General features: G+C 49.3%; 1 protein-coding gene across 1 annotated transcript in view; it reads right to left on the reverse strand.

Annotated features, from left to right (window-relative positions):
* The window catches only part of XRRA1 (X-ray radiation resistance associated 1), a 39495-nt gene extending 22042 nt beyond the window's left edge, over positions 1-17453 (reverse strand). The window contains exons 1-11 of the mRNA XM_084845385.1: positions 17357-17453; positions 16765-16922; positions 14797-14868; positions 13183-13255; positions 11189-11286; positions 10404-10537; positions 9190-9288; positions 6836-7065; positions 5005-5045; positions 4039-4149; positions 29-122 (exon numbers count right to left, since the gene is read on the reverse strand). Of these exons, the coding sequence (XP_084701511.1) occupies positions 29-122; positions 4039-4149; positions 5005-5045; positions 6836-7065; positions 9190-9288; positions 10404-10537; positions 11189-11286; positions 13183-13255; positions 14797-14868; positions 16765-16922; positions 17357-17453 (1207 nt within the window). The remainder of the gene's footprint in view (positions 1-28; positions 123-4038; positions 4150-5004; positions 5046-6835; positions 7066-9189; positions 9289-10403; positions 10538-11188; positions 11287-13182; positions 13256-14796; positions 14869-16764; positions 16923-17356) is intronic.
* Between the last annotated feature and the right edge of the window lie 3524 nt (positions 17454-20977).

Below are 20977 nucleotides of genomic sequence, written 5' to 3' on the forward strand. Positions count from 1 at the left end.
CCCAACGTTGCTAGCAGCTGGACTCTACCGCTCCGCGAAGTGGTGAAAGGGTTGCCGTGGAACGTCAGCTCGGTCAGAGATGGGAAGAGAGCCACCGCTAACAAGTCCTCCTCTTGTTCAATCTGGAAGTCAGAACACAGGTCGTGCTTTCAAGCTTTGTACATATTCACAGTGGGCAGCTGTAAAAGTGAGCAGGTACTATGAGATTCAAGCCCAGTTCTCACAGAGGTGGCGAGGCTGTGTCTGGGCTGGTCCACTTTAAAACTGTAGAAGGGGGCTCACAGGACTGAACAGCCCTTCCACAAAATCAGTAAATCCCTGCACATCGAAAATCAGCATGTCAGGCCTCGCTTTCTCCCTGATGTGTTTCTCCCTGCAGGGATTTTTTTTTCTGTGGAGGAGCATCCAGCCCCATGAGTCTCCACCTGGGAAGCTGAAGTAGTACAGGGAGTTACCACCGTCAGGAGAACTAGGCCTTAGTGGTGAGATCTGAGTGTTGTCACCATATCTTTTTGGTGATTTGGCTAAGACACTGCACCATTCTCTGTCTTGTCTGGAATGAGAAAATATGCCCCAATTCTGCTACATGCGCGCGCGCGTGCACACACACACACACACACACACACCCTGGTCAAATAATCCAAAACAGTGCTGATCAGCTGTCCCCCGATGCCCGCTCCTGAGTGGTTTACTGGTGCTTTGGCCAATAATCTGGCCAAGGTTACGTGTGTACAGATTTGGGTGCTGGATAAGCTCATAATTGCGCACGTAGAAACCACTGGTGCACATGATTCCTCATTCAGCCAGGTATACGCACATAAAAGCCTGCTTGTGTGGCGCCATGTGTGTGTGGTCCTAGGTGGGGCAGTGAAGTAATACATTTTGTACACTGTCCTGGAGCCCTTTTGGTGGAGGACAGTGAAGTAATATAAATAAATGAAAACAAAAAATACATTATATTATATTACAGGGGTGGGCAGACTTGAGGCTTGTGGGGTGTACTTTGCTTTTCCCCTGGATCTCCACAATCCATCACCTGGAGCCAAGTGTTTGCATAGAGGCTCAGGCTCTCTTCGCACCTGGCATGTTATCCCACTACAAACTGGTCCTTTTGATTCCAGGTCCTTTCTGGGATTTACACTGGCCCTGTATACAGGCATCTCTCGTAGCATGCCCCTCCGCATCATATCTTTTCATGCTTGGGCCGAGGAACAATCAGGACAGAAGGGGGCTGCTGGCTCCATACCCCCTCCCCTCCCCTCCCCTCCCCTGATCACTGGTACCTGTAACATGATTGATGGCTCCACCCCATCCCTCTACTCCTCCACAGCAGGAGGGAAGTCAGAAGCCCTTCTACCGTCCTTGATAGGGGGCTATGGGAGCTGGTCCCCTCCTTCCTCCAAGGGAGACAGAGTCTTCTTGGTGGCTTACCCCAAGGTTGCTGGCACTGCTAATCCTTCTCTGCTAAATATGTTAGTGTGTGATGGAATTGATGCAGTATATTGCTTGCACTACTGAGTTTCAAAGGTATACTGATTTCTGGGTTCCCAAATACAGAAGTAAGAAATCCACGAATGGACTTGTATACAGTCAATGCACCAAGCCATTCCTAGCAGCAATCCCCCTGCCCAGGTGACCGCTTTACGGGGACACCTTCTTCATTAGACCTGGCTTCCTTCCCACCCCCCGCTGTGTTGTTACTCTTCCCCCTTATTCTGGCTTCCCAACGACCCTGCAAGGTGGGCTAGGAGAAGAGATAGTGGCTGGCTAGGTAGGAGGGAATAGTATGGAAAACCCCCTCAGCATTACTGCATTATCTAAAACAACTCCACACTCAAAAAGGAAACTATTAAAAATGACCATTCCAAGCTCTCCATGATGAATGTATTCAGGGGAGGAGAAAAGGCACTTTTAATACCCACTGGAATCCTAACTGTTAAGCCTTTCTCCTGCATGGCTGAGACGGGAGACTCCCCCATCCACCCTGGCAGGAAAAAAGCCCCTCAATATGGTGAGCAAAAGGGAGAAGAAGCAGTCAGTGCAGTCAGTGGGAGGGGGAGGTTCCAAGTATATACACTGAAGGGGATGGGAGACCTGAAGACTGCTACTCTAAGTAGACTTCCAGTGCACTGCTATGCATGCCTACTCAGGAGCAAGCCACACAGATTTCAATGGCACTTACTCCCAGGAAAGGAAAGCCTTACAGCCAATGAGTTTACTCAGATGTACACATTGCTGTGTTCAAGGGGATCTCGGAGCCCATAGTGGAATGGGAGAGAGGCAGAAACATCACTGGACGCTCGGTCAGTGACCTGCCCCCCTTCCCACCAATTTGTTGTCATGACAATGTTATTCAACACCCCCCAGCAACACCCCCCAATACATGCCCACACAAAGCAGGACAAAGCACTGAAGGGGAAATACACAGGGGGGAAATGGCAATTTCAATTGCAAGCACAGAAAATGCCAGGTTTTCCCCATTCTCAGATAACACGGGAAAAAGGAAGGAAAGTTGTCAGATAGCAGCAGGAGAGCAGCAGCATTGTTTAAAGGTCCCGTGAAAACCAGTGATAAAAGAAGAACGATCCTGCTAAAAAAAACTCAGGTGTGAAGACAACCTCAGTGGAGCAGACATACAGTTAGAATTAGAGAAGGGCAAAGGGTACTTCTGAGCATATGCTCAGCCCATGATTCTTGTTTTCCAGAACTGGGCTCTCAGTTTCCCCCCCAAAATCCACTCCTGATTTCCCCCCAGTTTTCTTTGTTTCAGCATGCAGGTGTATGCGCACGCGCGCGCGCACACACACGCAGAGTTGTTGCTATTATTAAACAGTTGGAAGTCAGGAAAACCCTGCCAGTCTACTGACTGGTGGAAGCTGATGGGTGGAAGATTCAGGACAGATAAAAGAAAATACTTCACACAGCATGTGGTTAAACTATGGAATTCAATTCACTACCAGAACACACAGTGATGGCCACCAATTTGAATGGCTTTAAAAGGGGACTGGGCAAATTTCTGGAGGAGAAGGCTATCCGTGGCTACTAGTCCTGATGGATATACGCTACCTCCAGCATCAGAGGCAGTGAGCCTGTGTACTCCAGTTGCTGGGGAACATGGGCAGGAGGGTGCTGTTGCACTCCTGTCCTGCTTGTGGGTTTCCCGTGGGCAGCTGGTTGGCCACTGTGTGAACAGAACGCTGGACTGGATGGACCCTTGGTCTCATCCAGCAAGATTCTTATGTTCTTACTGCAAGTCACCCAGAGACCTACCAGTAGATCCTAATCTACCGTTTCCCCTCCCCTGTTATATTTGAAAGTGTCTGTTTCTCTACGATGGGATTGCCACATGTGGGAGCAGTGCTAAACAGGCCTAGTGAATGGAGGTTGTGGTGAAGCCACCTGTCTTATACCAAGACTGGCCAATGGTCCTTGGTCCTTCTACCCCAGTACAGCCTAGTCCACCCTTCCACAACCTGGTTCCGTCCCAATGTGTTGGACAACAAATCCCAGCAGGGGGATGCTGGGTACTGTTGTCCAACACAACTGGAGGGAACTAGGTTGGGGAAGGCCAGGCTAGTCCAAGCCACTGCCCTACAGATGTTTTGGCATAGCCATGCTGACTGGGGCTGATGGGAGTTGAAGTCCAACGCATCTGGAGGGCACCAGGTTGCAGAAGACTGGTTCACCGTGACTGACATAGACTCTTCAGGGTCTTGGGCAAAGAGAGGTCTTTCCCAGTCCTGCCTCCTGATGATCCTTATAGCTTGGAACTATAAGACGCCAGGGATTCAAGCTCTGCATGCAAAGCATGTGCTCCAATACTGAGCTATGACTGCCACCCCACCACCTGCCGCAAGAAGTCCCTACAAGAGTGGTTTTCAAGGGCAAAGGCACCAATATTTAGCACTCGTGGTGAGGTTCTGCAAGATGGTGATGCAAGACTGCCACTGTTTCTAGAGAATCTGCCACTGCCACCCCCACCCCAGTTGCAAAAAGATCACCTGGCTTGGAACGCTGCAGAAAGAAGGATCCAGTCACCTGGTTGTTGGCCAGGCTGAGAAACCTCAGCTCTGGCAAGGGAAGAGTGAACTCTGGGATGGGACTGGCACAGGAAACCTTGGAAGCAATGCGTGGCGAAGGAGAATTTTCCTGAATGGAAAAGAAAGGAGGGGTGAGGAAGGGAGCCATGCCTGCCTGGAAAAAAGAGTCCAAATTCATCATGCCTGGGGGGTTGCCGTTTGCTTGCTTGCTTAACTACTCATCACTTGTCCCACTGGAATCTCTACACGTGCATGTGTCACAGTCGCATGGAAAAAAGGGTTGTTCTGAGGTGGTCCTGACACACACACGTCCAGGAGAGACGACTAGAACCCTTCTTCCTGAAATACTAGCTTTCCACATGCAGGCAGTTTTGGGCATGGAACATTTGAATATGTAGTGTGTCGTCCACCCCCCACCCCACCCCAATACACCTGGGGAGACACTGCTTGGATGATGAAACCCTTTACTTGCTGCCTGGATGTTGCTGGTGCAGCGCCTTGTCTGACTAGCTCCTGGCCTCTACTCCCCGGCTGGAGAGCTCCCCTGCTGTGTCAGCAGCCTTGCCCTGAATCTTTCCCTTCTGCGTGCGTGGAGCTGTGCGCGCGAGTATTGTGAAGGCCCAGGTAGGTCTGCCTTATATCCAAATCCATCTGTTAAAAGGGATTACTATTTGACCAGCCTAAATCTCAAGAGCTTCCTCCACAAACCAAAACACTTGGATTTAAGCCCATTCAATTCAGTGAGATCAAATCATCTTATGCTCTCTTAGACTTAAATGAATCACGCTGCGCTAAAGCTTTACCAGGAGGGCTTGTGCCCAAAACAAAGGGCGCATCAGCCCGGAAGTTCTCCAGCACAAGCTCCATCAAAATGAATGGGAGCCAGTTTGTGCAGGAGAATGTCTCGACAGGATCATGCCCTACAACAGCCAAGAAGGATACATTGCAAGAAAGAAAGTCTTACCTGTGTTGGTAGATCTGGGGAACAGGATGGAAAGACAATCTCTGTGTATTTTTTAATAAATAATAAAAAAGGCAGATATGTTAATATCAGTGTTGGAAAGGGGTGAAGGTACATAGCCAACACTGAAATGCCAACAAGGCTGAGCCCGTTTTGTCCAATGGACCTTAAATCAAAACATATTTTCCTACAGCCCTGAAACTGCAACACATTTGAGGAGGCAGGGCAAAAAAATCAGAATGTGGCCTGCAGGGGTTTCTTGCTCAGCTACCGGGCCATTCAATCTGAATGGCTCACATTCCATGTCAGGTACTTCACCCACTCCTTAGGCACACATGGCACAGACGGGGAACAGGTAAATCGTCAGTAAGACAGGATGCCTATGTAAGCCTTTCACCCGCATTCTCATCCCCATCTGGCCACAGGCCAACTCTGTGTAACCCCATTAAGCTGCATTCCTCCCTCCTTCCCCTTGGGCCCACTCTTTCTTCTTCCCCTTCCATCACACCCTCCCAATAAACTGTAGAATTGTAGAATCATAGAACAGTCGGGTTGGAAGGGGCCTACAAGACCATCAAGTCCAACCCCCTGCTCAATGCAGGAATCCAAGTAAGAGCATCTATGCCAGATAGCTGTCCAGCTTCATCTTGAATGCCTCTAGTGTGGGAGAGCCCATAACCTCCCTAGGCAATTGGTTCCATTGTCATATTGCTCTGACAGTCAGGAACCTTTTCCTGATATTCAGCCGGAATCTGGCTTCCTGTCACTTTGGCCCATTATTCCGTGTCCTGCACTCTGGGATGATTGAGAAGAGATCCTGGCCTTCCTCTCTGTGGCGACCGTTCAAGTACTTGAAGAGTGCTATCCTATCTCCCCTCAGTCTTCTCTTCTCAAGGCTAAACATGCCCAGTTCTTTCAGTCTGTCCTCAATCATAGGGCTTTGTTTCCAGTCCCCTGATCATCTTCGTTGCCCTCCTCTGAACCCTCTCCACTTTGTCTGCATCCTTCTTAAAGTGTGGCACCCAGAACTGGACACAGTACTCCAGATGAGGCCTAACCAGTGCTGAGTAGAGGGGAACTAGTACTTCCCGGGATTTGGAAGCTATACTTCTATTAATGCAGCCCAAAATAGCATTTGCCCTTTTTGCAGCCACATCACATTGTTGGCTCATATTCAGCTTGTGATCTACCACAATTCCAAGATCCTTCTTGCTTGTAGTGTTGTTGAGCCAAGTATCCCCCATCTTGTAACTGTGCATTGGGTTTATTTTTCCTAGGTGCAGAACTCAGCATTTCTCCCTATTACATTTCATTCTGTTGTTTTCTGCCCAGCGCTCCAGTCTATCAAGATCACTTTGAATTTTGTTTCTGTCTTCCAGGGTATTAGCTATCCCGCCCAATTTTGTGATCTGCAGATCTGATAAGCATTCCCTGCACCTCCTCGTTCAAGTCATTAATAAATACGTTGCAGAGCACTGGGCCCAAGACTGAGCCCTGCGGTACCCAGCTGTAAGAGCCTTAGGGCAGGGACCCGGCCTGTTTGGCTGTGTCACTTTGGAAAGTGCCATATGCACTGATGACCTTGCACAAATGGATCAGGGCTGAGGCTGTGTGTCACTTTTGGCTGCCTTGGTTGCTTTTTCAAATGCTGTTTTTACTGTTGAGATGTTGTCATTTGTATAGTGTTTAATGACCGAATAATTGTTATTTTATGTTTCTTTAACCATGAGCATATTCACTGGAGGGGGGAAGTGACATAAATTTTACTACTGCCACTAAAATAATGATAACGATAATAATAAATAACAACAATAAATATACACTTAGGGCCCACCAGTCCTGTCCGGATCATTGCCATTTTGAACAATGATGTACTCTGCTTTCCTGCTGAGCTCCGGGGACCCATCCTGGTGGAGCTGCTTCCCTGCACTTCTCCGGCTGCGCAGCCCTTCCCTGATGCCCGACTTTGCTGATAAAGGATGGATGCAGAAGCGGGAATTGTCCGTGTGATGGAGATACGGCACTTCTTTAATTCCATTTTTGTCCAGGTTTAACTGCTTCAGGCTAAGGAGACAAGGATGTGGCAATAAGGCCAGCTTCGGCAGAACTCCTGCAGAGACCAGGGCAGGGCGCCAGATCTTTTCTAAAAGCAAGCCGATGCTGGCGAGTGAAACCACGCTGTCCAAGTACACGTATTTGTGGTGCTCTTTTCCGGATGGACAGTGGGACTCTTGAGTCGCAGGGTGGAACTAGCCACGGCACTCAGGGCTGGCTTCAGGTTTTTGTGGGCTCTTTGGCAAGGCACCCTCCATGGGCCCCTCCCTCAGTGAGCCCACCTTCTCACCGCCATTGTCCCCAGGTGCTCTTCCTCCTCATCCCCTCTCCCATCATTGCTGCTGCTGGCTTGCTCAACAGGCAAAGAGCCAGGGAGCAAGGAGGCTGGGATCTGCTGCTGCTCCTGCTTTTCACCACCACCCTAGTCAGGGCCAGAGCGAGAGGCAGGTGAGCAAGCAGGCTGCAGCGGTGAGGAGGAGCAGCAATGCCAGGGGGGATCTTATCAGTGGGCCCCTGGTGGGGTGTGGGCCCTTGGCAGGTGCCCAAGCATGCCCACCCTTGACGCCAATCCTGGTGACACTTGACCCAGCCCCAAGCTGGCTTCCCTGCCCTCTCCTGTAATATTTATTCAGGGTGACTCCTGGCCCCTGGCCAGGCTTCCCTGTCTCCATCCCATTTGATATGCTGCCACTGGCAGAGGTGGGGAGAGGACATGGGCGAGCCTGCCTGAATGTTCCAGGATTGGGAGAACTTGATACAGAGCAACTGTCGCTGAGCATCATGTCCCTTTTATTCGCCATTCCTTAGTCTGTCAGGGATCTGGCCACACATACTGCTCATTCAGACAACAGGTTTGTGGGAGCTGCCCTGGATCTCTTGTTCAGACAGCAATTCACTAGTAGGAAGTAGGGTAGGTAGATGGTGAGTTTTTGGCATCCAGATTGTGCTGGAGAAGGTAGATCAGGCTATAGTGGGGGACTAATCGATGATTTTCAAGTACACGAGCAAGGGAGTTTCCCAACTCCCAAGTGGTTAATAAAACCATACATATATTAGACTGTTAGAATCCCTCATGCCATTGGTAGACATGTATATACAGGTCATCCCAATGTATGGCTCACAGGATACAGCAGGCAATTGGCCCAACCCCCTGAGCCACCATTTTGTCCCTGGCTCCACCCTGTCCTGCCACAAACTCCAGTTGATCTGTCCCAGTGCAAAACAAAGCGCATCCTGCAAGCCTAATGCCTGCCCACGCCTGACAGAGGCCGTATTGCATCATACGTTAGATTCAAACTGTCGCCTTGAAGTTTCTTATCAGTCACATATGAAAAACTGTCGACGGCCAGCTCTCCATGATCTTACAACATATTAAAAAGAGGAGACGTGGTCAATTGTCTTTTATAAATGCAAAGAAAGCGCACCAATAACAGCCTTTTCCCAGAAACACAGGGAGGTCCAAACAGTGCAGATCACATGGCTGGGTTTGTATTGTCTAGAAATGGGCATTTTGTGATATGTTCAAAAATACATATTTAAATACAAATTTTTACATTTAAAAAAAAAATAGCCAATTAATGCAAAAATGGGATTTGACAGCTTTACAAATGGACACGTGTGAAACTCACATGGACCAGAAATAGACCGATTCATCCAAAACTAACATGGGCCATCCGAATCAGGCAAGGTCGTGCCCATCGCAGCTTGAGAGATAACAAGCAGAGGGAGCAGCTGGCCGATAGGCAAGTGGCAGGCAAGGTGCTGAAATGTGAATCAAACACATTTCACACCAGACCATAAACAAGCAGCAGCATCTGGATTACTGCAATCCAGTGCATTGCTTTTATTCTAGATCCAGCCTGAACAACTGGTGATCCAGCAAGCCAAATGGAGCCGTCCAGTCACACATGGATGGAGGCCCGACTGTTGTTTGAGAAACCTTCTGGCTTTGCTAGCTACAAAAACAAGATGGTGGGAGAAGCTCTTGCCAAGGGCCCAGCAAGTGACTGCACATGCCTGGTAGGCTGTATTTTGGCTTGGTTGGTCACACTAGGCAGGCTTGCTCCAAATGATGTAAGCACAGCCAGCCAGCCAGCCTTCCTTCCTTCCTTCCTTCCTTCCTTCCTTCCTTACCTTCGGAGGTTGGCTAGACTGACAAAGACATTTGGGTGAGAAAGGTGGTTGTCGTCCAAGAGCAAGACTTCCAAAGCCGGGAACCTCGGGAAACTCTCGCTGTTGATGGAAATATAAAATGTCTGTTGCTCTCGGACATTCATACACGCAAGGCTTTCATACATCTTACTTTTCTCTCGCTTTCTCCCTGCCCCCTTTCTCCCCCCCCCTTCTCTCTCTCTCCTATATGAGAAAGGGGAGCCCATTTCACAGTCAACAGAGAGGACTCAAGGTAAGCAATCCAGATAAGCAGAGAGCAATCTCTTCTTGCATTGTCAGTTCACTGTGTTTCCCCTCTGTGAACTGCAAAAGGGGACGTTTTCCCAGCACACAAATAAAAAGCTTTCAGAAATGGCTGGGGCAGCTCCCTCTATACCACCGATCAGCTGAGCAGTGGGGGGAGGGGATTGCCAGAAGGGGAGGTTTTTAAATCTGCCAATGGAGCAGGCGTCTGTTGCCACCTCAGCTTTCCTGAGGGGTGGGGTTTCAGGGAGGGGTGGGGCCATGGCCAGGGCTCAGTGGGGAGGTCTGGCAGGCCTGATTTGGCCCATGGCCCAGAGGTTCCCCACCTACAGATGGCACCAACACTACCAGTCTTGAGTGTTCAAAAATCACACACAGCCCAAACTGCTGCATGTTTATCCAGGAATAAGGATGTCCCACTGAATTCAACGGGGCTCACTTCCTAACAAGTCTGCATAGGGTTTAAACAACCCAAGGGCTGTTGTGCATGATTGGGAGACACACCCAATATGTATCTGCTTGAGTTCACAGAGGAAAGAGGAGATGGTATTGTACGGGCTGACCCGAGAAGTGGTTTCCATAGGGCAGCATATAAATATTCATTCATTCATTCATAAATAAACCAACAAACAAATAAAGAGAAGTGTTGGGTTGGAGAGGGTTGCTTTTCTTTAAGGTGATTCATGAGATACTCAGGCTAGCAAATTCTGCACTGGCACAAAAGACACCCCAAATGACACCTATTTCCTCCATCCAAATCAGTCCCAGGAAAGTTCTGAGCAAAGGCCACTGGAAGGGAGGCTCTTGCCTCAAAGTTGATGTCAAGACCAAACCCAGCCTGCTTTCTGCTTCTTTCTGGCTGAAGCAGGAAGCCTGCCCGCCCCCCAAACATTGCTTGAAAGGGAGCTTGATTTCCCCGGGGGCTTACCTACCTCTCAGGGACAGCCAGGTCAAGTGGAAGTGAACTTAGTCCATTGGCAGTAAGATGGAGAACTTTAAGATGGGGCAAGCTCCCCAGAGCCTGGACATCCACAGGAGACAGGTTGTTGAACGAGAGGTCCAGGATCTGGAGCAGAGGCAAAGCAGTCAGTTTGGTAGCAGGGAAAAGAGACACACCTGCACACACCCTCTTACACAATCACAGTGATGACACAAGTTGACTTTGTCAACCAGACAAAGTCTTCCACAACCAGCTGGAAGAGGCACCCACTGGCATAGGGGAGATGTTTTTACTCCTGCTGGCTTTGGGGGCCAAGATAAAAGTGGTGAATCTTATCAATGGTGATGTTTTTGAGTAATTTCACTGAGTAATTTCACTGAGTAATGACATCTTAATGGGATATTTTATATTGTTTTCTCATTTGATATGTTCCTACCAGGAGACCGTGAGAGAGGAAGGGTGGGTACAAATTCAAAGGGTGAAAAGAGGAATTCTACAATTACACTGCAACCCTTCCTCTACCCTGGGCCCTGTGGGATGCAAAGGATGAGGCCTCAGCAGAGATTCCCAGGCTAAGTAAGTACATGTTACAACATGTATCAAAAGCAGTCCTATGGAGGCTTTTTTAAATGGGAAAATCATTTAGGAAAGGGGGAATTTAGGTCAGAGGAGCAACCGGGAGGAAGCAAGTGCTTCACTCTTTGCATGCAGCATGTCATTGACCCCTTCGGAATGGGAGAAAGCCTCTTTAGTGCTCAAGATCCCCTTTCATCTTACTTCCAGGTGCGGAAAGTCCCCAGCGTTGACTTTCACATTTCTCAGGCCATTCAAGGAAAGTTCCAGTTCCCGTAGCCCAGGAAATTTACGAAACACTTCTAGATGGGCATTAAAAAAGGAAAAGGCAATGTAAATCGGACGGATCTGCATGGCAGCGGCCACCTTTTGGGGCTAGTGGGCCAGAAGCCAAGCACAAAATGGGTGGTGCTCCCAACCCCCCACCCCCATTTAGGACTCCGCCATCTGTGTGCCCCTTCTGCTCTTTAAAAAAATCACACACACGTAAGTGTAAGTCAGGGGTGCTGAACCTCTTTCAGCCTGTGGGCCAAATTCAGCTCCAGAGAAACTCTTGGGGATCACATTCCAGGGGTGGGCAGGGCCAAAGGGAGCAGGCCTAAATACCAGTTCATTTGAGCTTAAAGTGCTAGCAGCCAGTAACCAAGAGCTTCACCACACAAGGGTGAAATGCTGCATCCTTACTGGAGCTTCTGCTTCCAGATTCTTTGCAGGATTAAGATCGGTTCCTTTACATGGGCAGACACATGCTTTGAATTGGGGAATTCCTTTCTCAGCAAGTTCTATATGTTTCATTTTACAGCCACTAGATGGTGCTGTGGTTAAAGCAGAACTGCGCAATTACACACAGCCAATATATCGGATTAATGTTCCTTACTGGGTTATCTCCGATCTTTTAAAAAGCGGCATAAAGGTCAGAAAGTGTGGGAGACTTGAAGGTTGACGTTGTGTAAAGGATCCACAAACTTCCGTGAGTGACCAATCACGAGCATGCAATAAAAACTTCATGTAGAAATGCTCTAAGCCTTAGGAGAGGCATGTCAACCTTTTAGAATGGCGGGGGGGGGGGATGTGGAAAAGCTGGGAAACCAACAAATGGTTGAGGGAAAGATGGTGGGATCAGGGGATGGTGGGACACGGTCATCTGGGGTAGCCTGGAGGGCCAGACTAGAACCCCAGGTGGGGCAGATTTGGCCCACAGGCCCGAAGTTCAGCACCCCTGCCATAAGTGATTGGGGCAGGACCTGGATTAGTAAAAACAGGTCTGTGGCTGTCCCATCTGGCCTTACCCTAACAGCCCATTTCCAAAGCCAGATCCTAGGTCCACTGAACTAGGGGGCCAAAGCCTGCTTCAATCTCCATGATCCATAAGGATATCTGGTCAATCCAATCACTAGAGAAGCAGGAAACAAGAGTTTAACCCACACCAGAAGAAGCTTGGAGGAGCCCAAGAATTTGTCAGGTTACTTCAGTCCTGCCCCTTAATAGGAAAAGTTCAGGGAAGGGGAGGTCACCCAGCCATCATGACATATTCATTTATTTAAGTCTTCAATGTAATTGTTGTGAACTGCCCAGAGAGCTCCAGCTATTGGGAGGTATAGAAATGTACTAAATAAGTAAATCAAATTTTAAGAAATATATATGTGCTGCTTTTCAAGGCAAAGACAGCTTACAAACCTAAATAAAACAATTTAAAACAAATTTTAAAATATCTAAAAAAACAATTACAAAAAAACCCAGCCTGATGCCACAATAGGAAAAGCTCTTATCTCTGGTCAGCTGCTGATCAAAGATAAGAGCTTTCCCCTGCTGCATGGTAACAAATCTGACCTTTCTTACTGCACAGCAGGGAAAGGCTCTTATCTCCAAGTTGCACGTTGCTTGTGCACACCACAAATACTTGCACAGTGACAGCACAAGAGACAGAAAAATTGTCACAAGACATGTCAGGAAAAAAATGTAACAATGAGGTGGAAATCAAGGGAACGCTACAGGTCGGCAACCACATCTCATGGACTCAAGTGAACGAGTCTTATACAGATGGAAAAAAGGCCCATTTGGACTGGCCCATAGCCATCTCAAGTGGGCCAGATATGAGTCACGGCACAAAGAAATGCTCCGTCTACTCACCCAGCCTACAAACCCAGTGATAATGAAGTCCCAGTGTTGAAGCCAATTCAGTGCCACACATTCCTTACCTAAGGTCAACAGATTCTCCGTGGCGTTGATATAGGCAACAGAATTGAATGGCTCAAAATCGTCCTCTTTTGCCTGCAGAAATGGGAAAGAAAACAACTCCTTCCACATCACCTGAAGAGACGGCATCTCTGAAAGGCCTGCCCCTCTGAACTGCAGCATACTTTGCAGTATAGCTCCAGGCCTCGGAGAGCTCCCAGGGGACATCTAAAGCACAGAGGCTGGCCAGTGGTTTTCAACCTGTGTTCCGAGGAACCTGGAGATTCCTCTACAGTTTACTAGTTCTTTGGTGAGAAGATCAGTCATTCATTTTATTTTTATTTATTTAAAATATTTATTGGCCGCCTTTCAGAGCAGAAGCCCCCCCAAGGCAGCTTACAACAATAACATACATAAAAACAGTTAAAATATTAAAAGTGATAAAAACATAAAAACAACAATAAAAGCCAACAATAAAACCAGCACCAATGTTAACAGCAAAAATAGCAGTCATATGAAGAGAAGGCCAAGGTGAAATATGTTTTCAAGGCCTTCTTAAAAGTCTGCATTGATGGAGTTTGGCGGACCTCCAAAGGCAGCTTTTTCCTAAGGTGTGGGGCCACTGTAGAGAAGGCCCTCTCGTGTGTAGTCACCCACCTGACTGCTCTCATGGGTGGGCAAATGAGAAGGGCCTCTCTTTCTAATCTTAAAGTGCAGGCAAGCTGACATGGGTGAAGGCCTGTTCAAGTAACTTGGTCCCAAACCGTTTAAGGCTTTAAAGGTCAAAACCAGCACTTTGAATTGGGCTCGGAAACGCACCGGTAACCAGTGCAGCTGCCGCAGTATAGGCGTTATATGATCGAATCGCATCGCCCCCACCAATACTTGGGTGGCCGCATTCTGCACAAGCTGGAGTTTCTGAACTGTCTTCAAAGGCAGCGCCACATATAGCACATGACAGTAGACCAGCATGGACGTGACTAGTGCGTGGATAACTGAGGCAAGGTCCGTCCTCTGCAGATAGGGCCACACTTGGCCTAAGCTGGTAAAAAGTCATGGCAGAGAACCTTCCCTGAAAGGGAGGCAGCTTATCCCCCACCACCGACATTCGACTCGCAATGTGCAGCTGCAGGGGTGTGCTGGATATGCCCCAGCATTTGCACTAGTGGAGGCTGGTGGCTCCGATGTCAGAGGGGCAGTGAAGGAGTTATAGCTCCTTTAGAGTTCTGACTGGTTCTGACTGAAACCTAGAGTGGATTCACTGCCCCACTGATATTGGAGCCATCAGCCTGCCCTGGTCTGAACTCAGCTGGTGAGGGGCAATCTTGAGGCCCGACAGCCATGGCTGCTGCCCCACATGGTTGAATGGAATCATCCAGTATGTGACTAGCAATCTGGACTGGAGCACCTCTTTTTACAATGTTGTTTAAATTTAATTCAGATGGCGGGTTCTCCCTTGCTGGAGGTATTTAAGCAGAGGCTGGAGGGCCATCTGTCAGGGATGTTGTGGTTGCATCCTGCATGGCAACCCCCCCAAGAAGGGGGTTGTCTAGATGAACTCCGAGGTCCCTTCCAACTCCAAGGTTCCAGTCAATGCATGACGCAGTAAATTCACACTGCAAAACATTCCTGCTCACCGAGGCAAAATTTTGGTTGCTGATGTCCACCGAGCACAGTTCTGAAGGGCTTTTCACGTGGTGGAGCTTAATCTGGAAATAGGAAGCCGGGAAACAGAGTTGGGGACAGCCAGTTAAAGAAAAATGGAAAATCCTCCACTTGGAAAAGCCAAACTCTGGGCCTCTTCCAAGGATGCTTAGCCAGCCATCTTCCCACCGTAAACAATACAACCGAAATGATCAGAGAACTGGAAGACCTTCCCTGTCAGAAAGGCCTAAAGCAGCCTTCACCAACCTGGTGCCCTCCAGATGAGTTGGACTGCAAGCCCATTCCTAGCCACATGGCCATAAGGGGGAGAGAGACAGAGGCTTACAAAATGATGGATGCTGTGGAGAGAGTCAGTGTTGGCGAGGACCCCATTTCTTCCTCTCCCGGAAAACTAGAGCTCAAGGCTACCACTCAATGAAAGTGACTGAAAGCAGGTTCAAGACTGGCCCCCAGCAAAGGTGGTTCTTCAGTCTGGTTATGGAAATCGCTGCTATACGTTGTTGCGAAGGCCACCAACTGAAGATGGCTTTTAAAAGGGACTGGACAAATTCACAGAGATCATTATGGAATCATTAGCCATGATAACCTGGACTGCAAGGAGGTCCAATCAGTCAATCCTAAAGGAAATCAACCCTGAGTGCTCATTGGAAGGACAGAGACTGAAGCTGAAGCTCAAATATTTTGGCCACCTAATGCGAAGAGAAAACTCTCTGGAAAAGACCCTGATGCTGGGAAAGACTGAAGGCAAAAGGAGAAGGGGACGGCAGAGGATGAGATGGCTAGATAGCATCACCAATGCAATGAATATGAACTTGAGCATGCTCCGGGAGAGAGCGCAGGACAGGAAGGCCTGGCGTGCTATGGTCCATGGGGTCACAAGAGTCGGACACGACTGAACGACTGAACAACAACAACAATGCCATGATAGCTCTGTTTATTTATTTGTAATACCTATATACTGTTTAATATAGTAAAATCTCTAAGTGGTTTACCTACAAAAATTAAAAATCACAGTTAAAAATGCATATATAATACAACATGAAAGCACTACAACTTTCAACAACAAATGTTAGATCAGGAGAAACAATAAAAAGAGACAGTAAAATGAAGCAGCACAATTACAATCAGTTATAGGAAACCTCTGTATTTTCAGGCAGTCCACCTCTAAACACCAGATCCGGGCGTGGTGGGGGAAATAAAAGAGGCGGGGAGGCGGTCCCTCTGTGGCCTGCTTGTGGACTTCCCCAAACCATCTGGCTGGGTTCTAGAGGGACCTTTGATCTGATCCAACAGGTGTTGTCTTATGCTGACCAATGCATACAGTAAAATCAGGAGCAGGTCTCAGTTTCATGCAGAACCTCCCCCCTCCCCCTCCCCACATGCAGAACATCAGAGTTTGGGTTCCAAGCCAAGGAGATCCTGCTTTCAAATCAACACGGCACCTTCCAGGTCAGGCCTTTAGTTATACACACAGAGCGGGGAGAGCAGAAGAGACACACGATCAATCGTGAGACACACAGCCATCCATTCTCAGGACACAGGGATGTTCGGGGGGGGGATCATCTGAACAGGACCTTTGTGAGCTGAATAAGGGGAGGGCCAGAGCTCACCAGCAAGTTCAGCCCCCAGCAATCCCAGTTAACAGGATCTCCAGCAACAGAGCATAGAAAGACTCTCTGCCCAAGACCTCAGAGCAGCTATTGGCCATGCTGGCTGGGGATGATGAGGGTTCTGGTCCAACACATCTGGAGGGCACCGGCTTGGGGAAGACTTAGAGAGCCACTGCCAGACTAGACAATAACTGGGCCAGATTAGACTCAGTATAAGGCAGCTTCAGATGTTTCACGTTATTTTGCGTGCCAGGCTCAAAATGCACATCCCATCCTTTAAGGAAGTCTGGATGTACATCATAACCTCAAAGCCATAAGGACCGCACTCACCAGATGTGCGCCATCAAGGGTTTTCTCATCCAGATGCCTGAGAGCCCCACTCAGCGCTGCTTGGCTCTTCCATTTGACCTGGGAGGATCTTGTGCCTAACAGCAATTCGATCTTGGTTTTCTCTGCAGTCTGGCGGGCCACTTGCCAGTGACCAGCCCCTGAAATTGCAGGTGCAAAAACAAACAGTCGGCAGCAAGACGGGGAAAACATGCCAAGGATTTGCCACACTCAGTTACCCGAGATAACAGCCTTGCAGCCTGGGCTAAGAGGAGACAGGCTGCAAGGACGGAGACCATCGTGCAGCTCCTAAACCTGTAAGTAGATCATGGCTGATCTTTTAGCCCCTCCTTTGGGGTAGTCAACTTGGAACCCACCCTGGGTTCCAAGCCAAAGTTCCTGGTTTGCAAGTCACAGCAAGCAACCCAGGTACGGGGCATCCCTGAGTCGTTCAGCTGCTCCCACTCGCAACAGACGTGCTTGGGCAGTGTACAGCAGCACACTCACTTGTTCACAACACCCCAAGGTCTAACAGTCAACCCTGGGTTGTCGGAATGTGCAAACTGGGCCATAATCAGAAGTCAGGATCCATTACCTTCTTCATATCTGGGCCGCAAAAGACTTCTGGCTGGAAAGCAGTTGGTTGGGCAACAGTTTCCATCATCCAGTTTATACATTCCCTTTGTAGCCATGTTGTCATTCCGACCCTTAAGGAGAGCAAAAAAAAATCACTCGAAACATTTCCCATAACAGCAAAACCACTGAGGCTGGATCAACGGCTTCCTCAGCACCAAGACAGTACAATGGGCAAGAGGATGGAAGTTAATCTGCATATTTTTAATGCCTGAAATTAACAACTCATTTCTACAGCTGAAAGCTCTATGGGGCGGTTTAATCAACTACAGCTTTCATCTCTTTTTAAGGATATTTTGGTTCTGTCTAAAAGAGAAGGAAAAAAGAAAAAATTAAGAATTACCCTTTCTTCTACCAAGGGATAACTTCCCCACTATCTTCACTTTATGTAAGACGATGGCTTCCATAGTAAATTCCAATTTAAATTAAACTATTTCTTAGGCACCTCTGACCCACTTATAATTGCAAATATCCCTCACTACACAAAGTCTGCATGTTAAAAAAAGAAAGAAAAAAGGCTGCAATCCTATACCTGGAAGTAAGTCTAGGGTGGCTGCATATGAATTTCCAAAAAAGAGGAAATGCATGATCAGAAAGAGGACACCAACGTACATCATGTTTGCATATGCTAATTTATATGTATAGATGCAAATTTAGAAATAATTATTATAATTTAAATAGAAATACAGTGCATCTCATCATAGCTGACTTGTGTACCTGCCTGTTCAGTCTGCTGTCCAGCCACTAACTGTGGATGGGCAAGAGTGATTTTGCTTCATAGAATCCTAGAGTTGGACAGGGCCATTGAGGCATGGAGTCCAACCCCCTGCTCAGTGCAGGAATCCTGTTTAAAGCACCCCTGACAGATGGCTGCCCAGTCTCTGCTTGCAGACCTCCAGTGACGGAGAGTCCTGGGCAGTTGGTTCCCTTGTCTGACCACTATGACCATTAGGAAGTTTTTCCTGAAGCTCAACCATAACTGACGCCCGTTATTTCGTGTCCTACAGTCTTGGATGATAGAGAACAGGTTGTAGCCCCCTTCTGTGTGACAACCCTGTAGGTACTGGAAAAGTCCTATTGTATCCCCCCTCAATCTTCTCTTCTCAACACTAAGCATACTGAGATCCTTCAATCTTTCCTTGTAAGACTTTGTTTCTAGTCCCCTGATCGTCTTTGTTGCCCTTCTCTGAACATGTTTCAGTTTATCTGAATCCTTCTATTCAAGCTGAGGTCTGACCAGTGCGGAGTAGAGTGGAACTGTCACTTCCTGTGCTTCAGGGAGCAATCCTGTCGGGACATGTGGTACTTCTGAACTCAGAGGCAGCTGTCAAGGGCTCCTTGGAGGCCTCTCTCAGTCTAATCCAGTAGCCAAGTCCAGACACAGACAAAGGGATTCCTTTTAAAGCTTTATTCTTCTTTTACAACTTAACAACTCTACAGGTAGCAACTAGATCTGAGCAGCACCGAACCTATGCCCTAAGTTGAAACAGTTGGTCCCCGTTTGAAAGGGAATTACTGGCAGACCCCTGAACTTAAGGACTAGGGAGAGTCCCTCCCCTTTTCCCTTGGAGCCTCTGGGCACAGCCGTTGTTTGCGCGCCAACCTGGCACCTCGCCTCCTTTCCGCGCCCTCCATCTGGCACCGCTCTCTGCGTCTGCGTCGCGCATCCACCCAGTCTGCTATCTGTGCTCGGTCACTCCCTGGACTACTTTCTAATCTAGGAATGCTGGTGGGAGGAATCTCCGTCAGCTGTGGGCCCTGGGAAAGCGGAGCGCGCTCCTCTCCCAGGAGCGACTGCTCTTCCTCAGAATCAGAACTACTCTGGGATTCTATGGGCTCAATGTCCACCCTGACATCATCCCCGCTCCCATGAGGCCCCCCCTCCTGCTCCTCCCCTGGGGCCCCGGGCTTGTGGGGGTACAGCTGGTGGAAGCGCCGCAGCAGCAACGGAGCATGCACATTTTCCGCGGGTTCCCAGGATTGCTCATCAGGTCCGTACCCCTTCCAGTCCACCAGATATTGCAAGCGGCCACGAGAAAGGCGGGAGTCCAGAATCTCCGCGATCTCAAACTCCTCCTCCCCCTCCACCAGCACCGGCGGTGTGGGGAGCTGACTGAGTGATGAGGGTCACCAGAAACCAGGGGGGACAGCAAGGACCGATGAAAAACAGGATGGATCTTCATGGAGCGGGGGAGAGCCAGGCGAAAAGCAACAGGGTTAATCTGGGCCGTAACCTGGAAAGGCCCCGTGCGGCGAGGCGCGAGCTTCCTTGCGGGCGAGTGAGAGGGGAGGTATTGGGTGGACAACCAAACCCAGTCCCCCGGTTGCAGAGACGGACCCGGCTGGCGCCGCCGGTCTGCAGAGGCCTTGTAGGCTGTCTTGGCTTGCTCGAGGGAGTCCCGTAAGAGGTGGTGTACGGCTCGCAACTCCTCTAAAAAGTCCCGGGCCGCTGGCACCGAAGAGGGAGCTAGGGTGGACGGGAAGGCCTTGGGGTGGTAACCAAAATTGGCAAAAAATGGAGTTTGGCGGGTGGAAGCATGGCAGGCATTGTTATAAGCAAATTCTGCAAGAGGCAGCAAGGAAAACCAGTCATCTTGCTGGTAATTGACATAACAGCGCAGATATTGCTCCAGTGTCGCATTGGTGTGCTCGGTCTGACCGTCCGTCTGTGGATGGTGGGCGGAGGAAAGACGGAGCGTCACATGGAGCAACGCCAGTAGCTCCCTCCAGAAATGGGCAGTGAATTGGGCCCCCCTATCAGAAATGAGACCCTCGGGCCTTCCGTGGAGGTGGAAAACGTGCGCCACGAACAGCTCTGCCGTCTCCCTGGCTGTGGGCAACCCAGAGCAGGGGATGAAATGGGCCATCTTAGAAAACAAATCCACCACCACCAGAATAGTGGTCTTACCGTGTGAGGGAGGCAAGTCAGTGATGAAGTCAAGGGAGAGCAGTTTCCAAGGTCCTGAGGGGGTAGGCAGGGGGTGAAGCAAGCCTGTGGGCTTGCCTGAGGGGGCCTTCGCCTGCTGGCAGGTTGGGCAGGAGGCGACATAGGACTTGATGTCCTGACACACACGAGGCCACCAAAAATCCCTCGTCACTCCATGCAGGGTCTTAGCGACGCCAAAATGCCCAGCTGTGGGGGAGTCGTGGCACTGATGGAGGACCCTCTCGCGGAGGGGTCTAGAAGGCACATAGACCCGGCCGGAATGGTAAAGCAGGCCACCTCGCAAAGAGAAGGGGGTAGAGTGGGGGGGGCAGAGGCTAGCCCCAATTCCTCCACCTTTCTGCGAACAAAAGCATCCTGAGCCTGTGCAGAGAGAAGGAGCTCCTCCCAAGAATAAGGCACCACAGCTGCCGCCAGGCCTTGGGCGGGAAGCCGGTCAGCCTCCTTCTTGTCAAACACATCCTGAAAAGCTGCATACTTCTCTGGGGGGATGATGGTAGCTGAGAGACTGCCAGAAGCAGAGGGGGCGGGGAAGGGTTAATGCCTGGGCCGGGACTGGCACCTCCTCCGTGAGGCAATGCTCCGGCAGCAGGGAGATGCAAACTCCACTTGCCAAAGCCCCCAAGAAATCTGAGGGTT

Source organism: Heloderma suspectum, chromosome 3, assembly GCF_057233095.1.
Source record: "Heloderma suspectum isolate Gila_16-S chromosome 3, 16-S_ref, whole genome shotgun sequence".
In the NCBI taxonomy this organism is placed as follows: Eukaryota; Metazoa; Chordata; class Lepidosauria; order Squamata; family Helodermatidae; genus Heloderma; species Heloderma suspectum.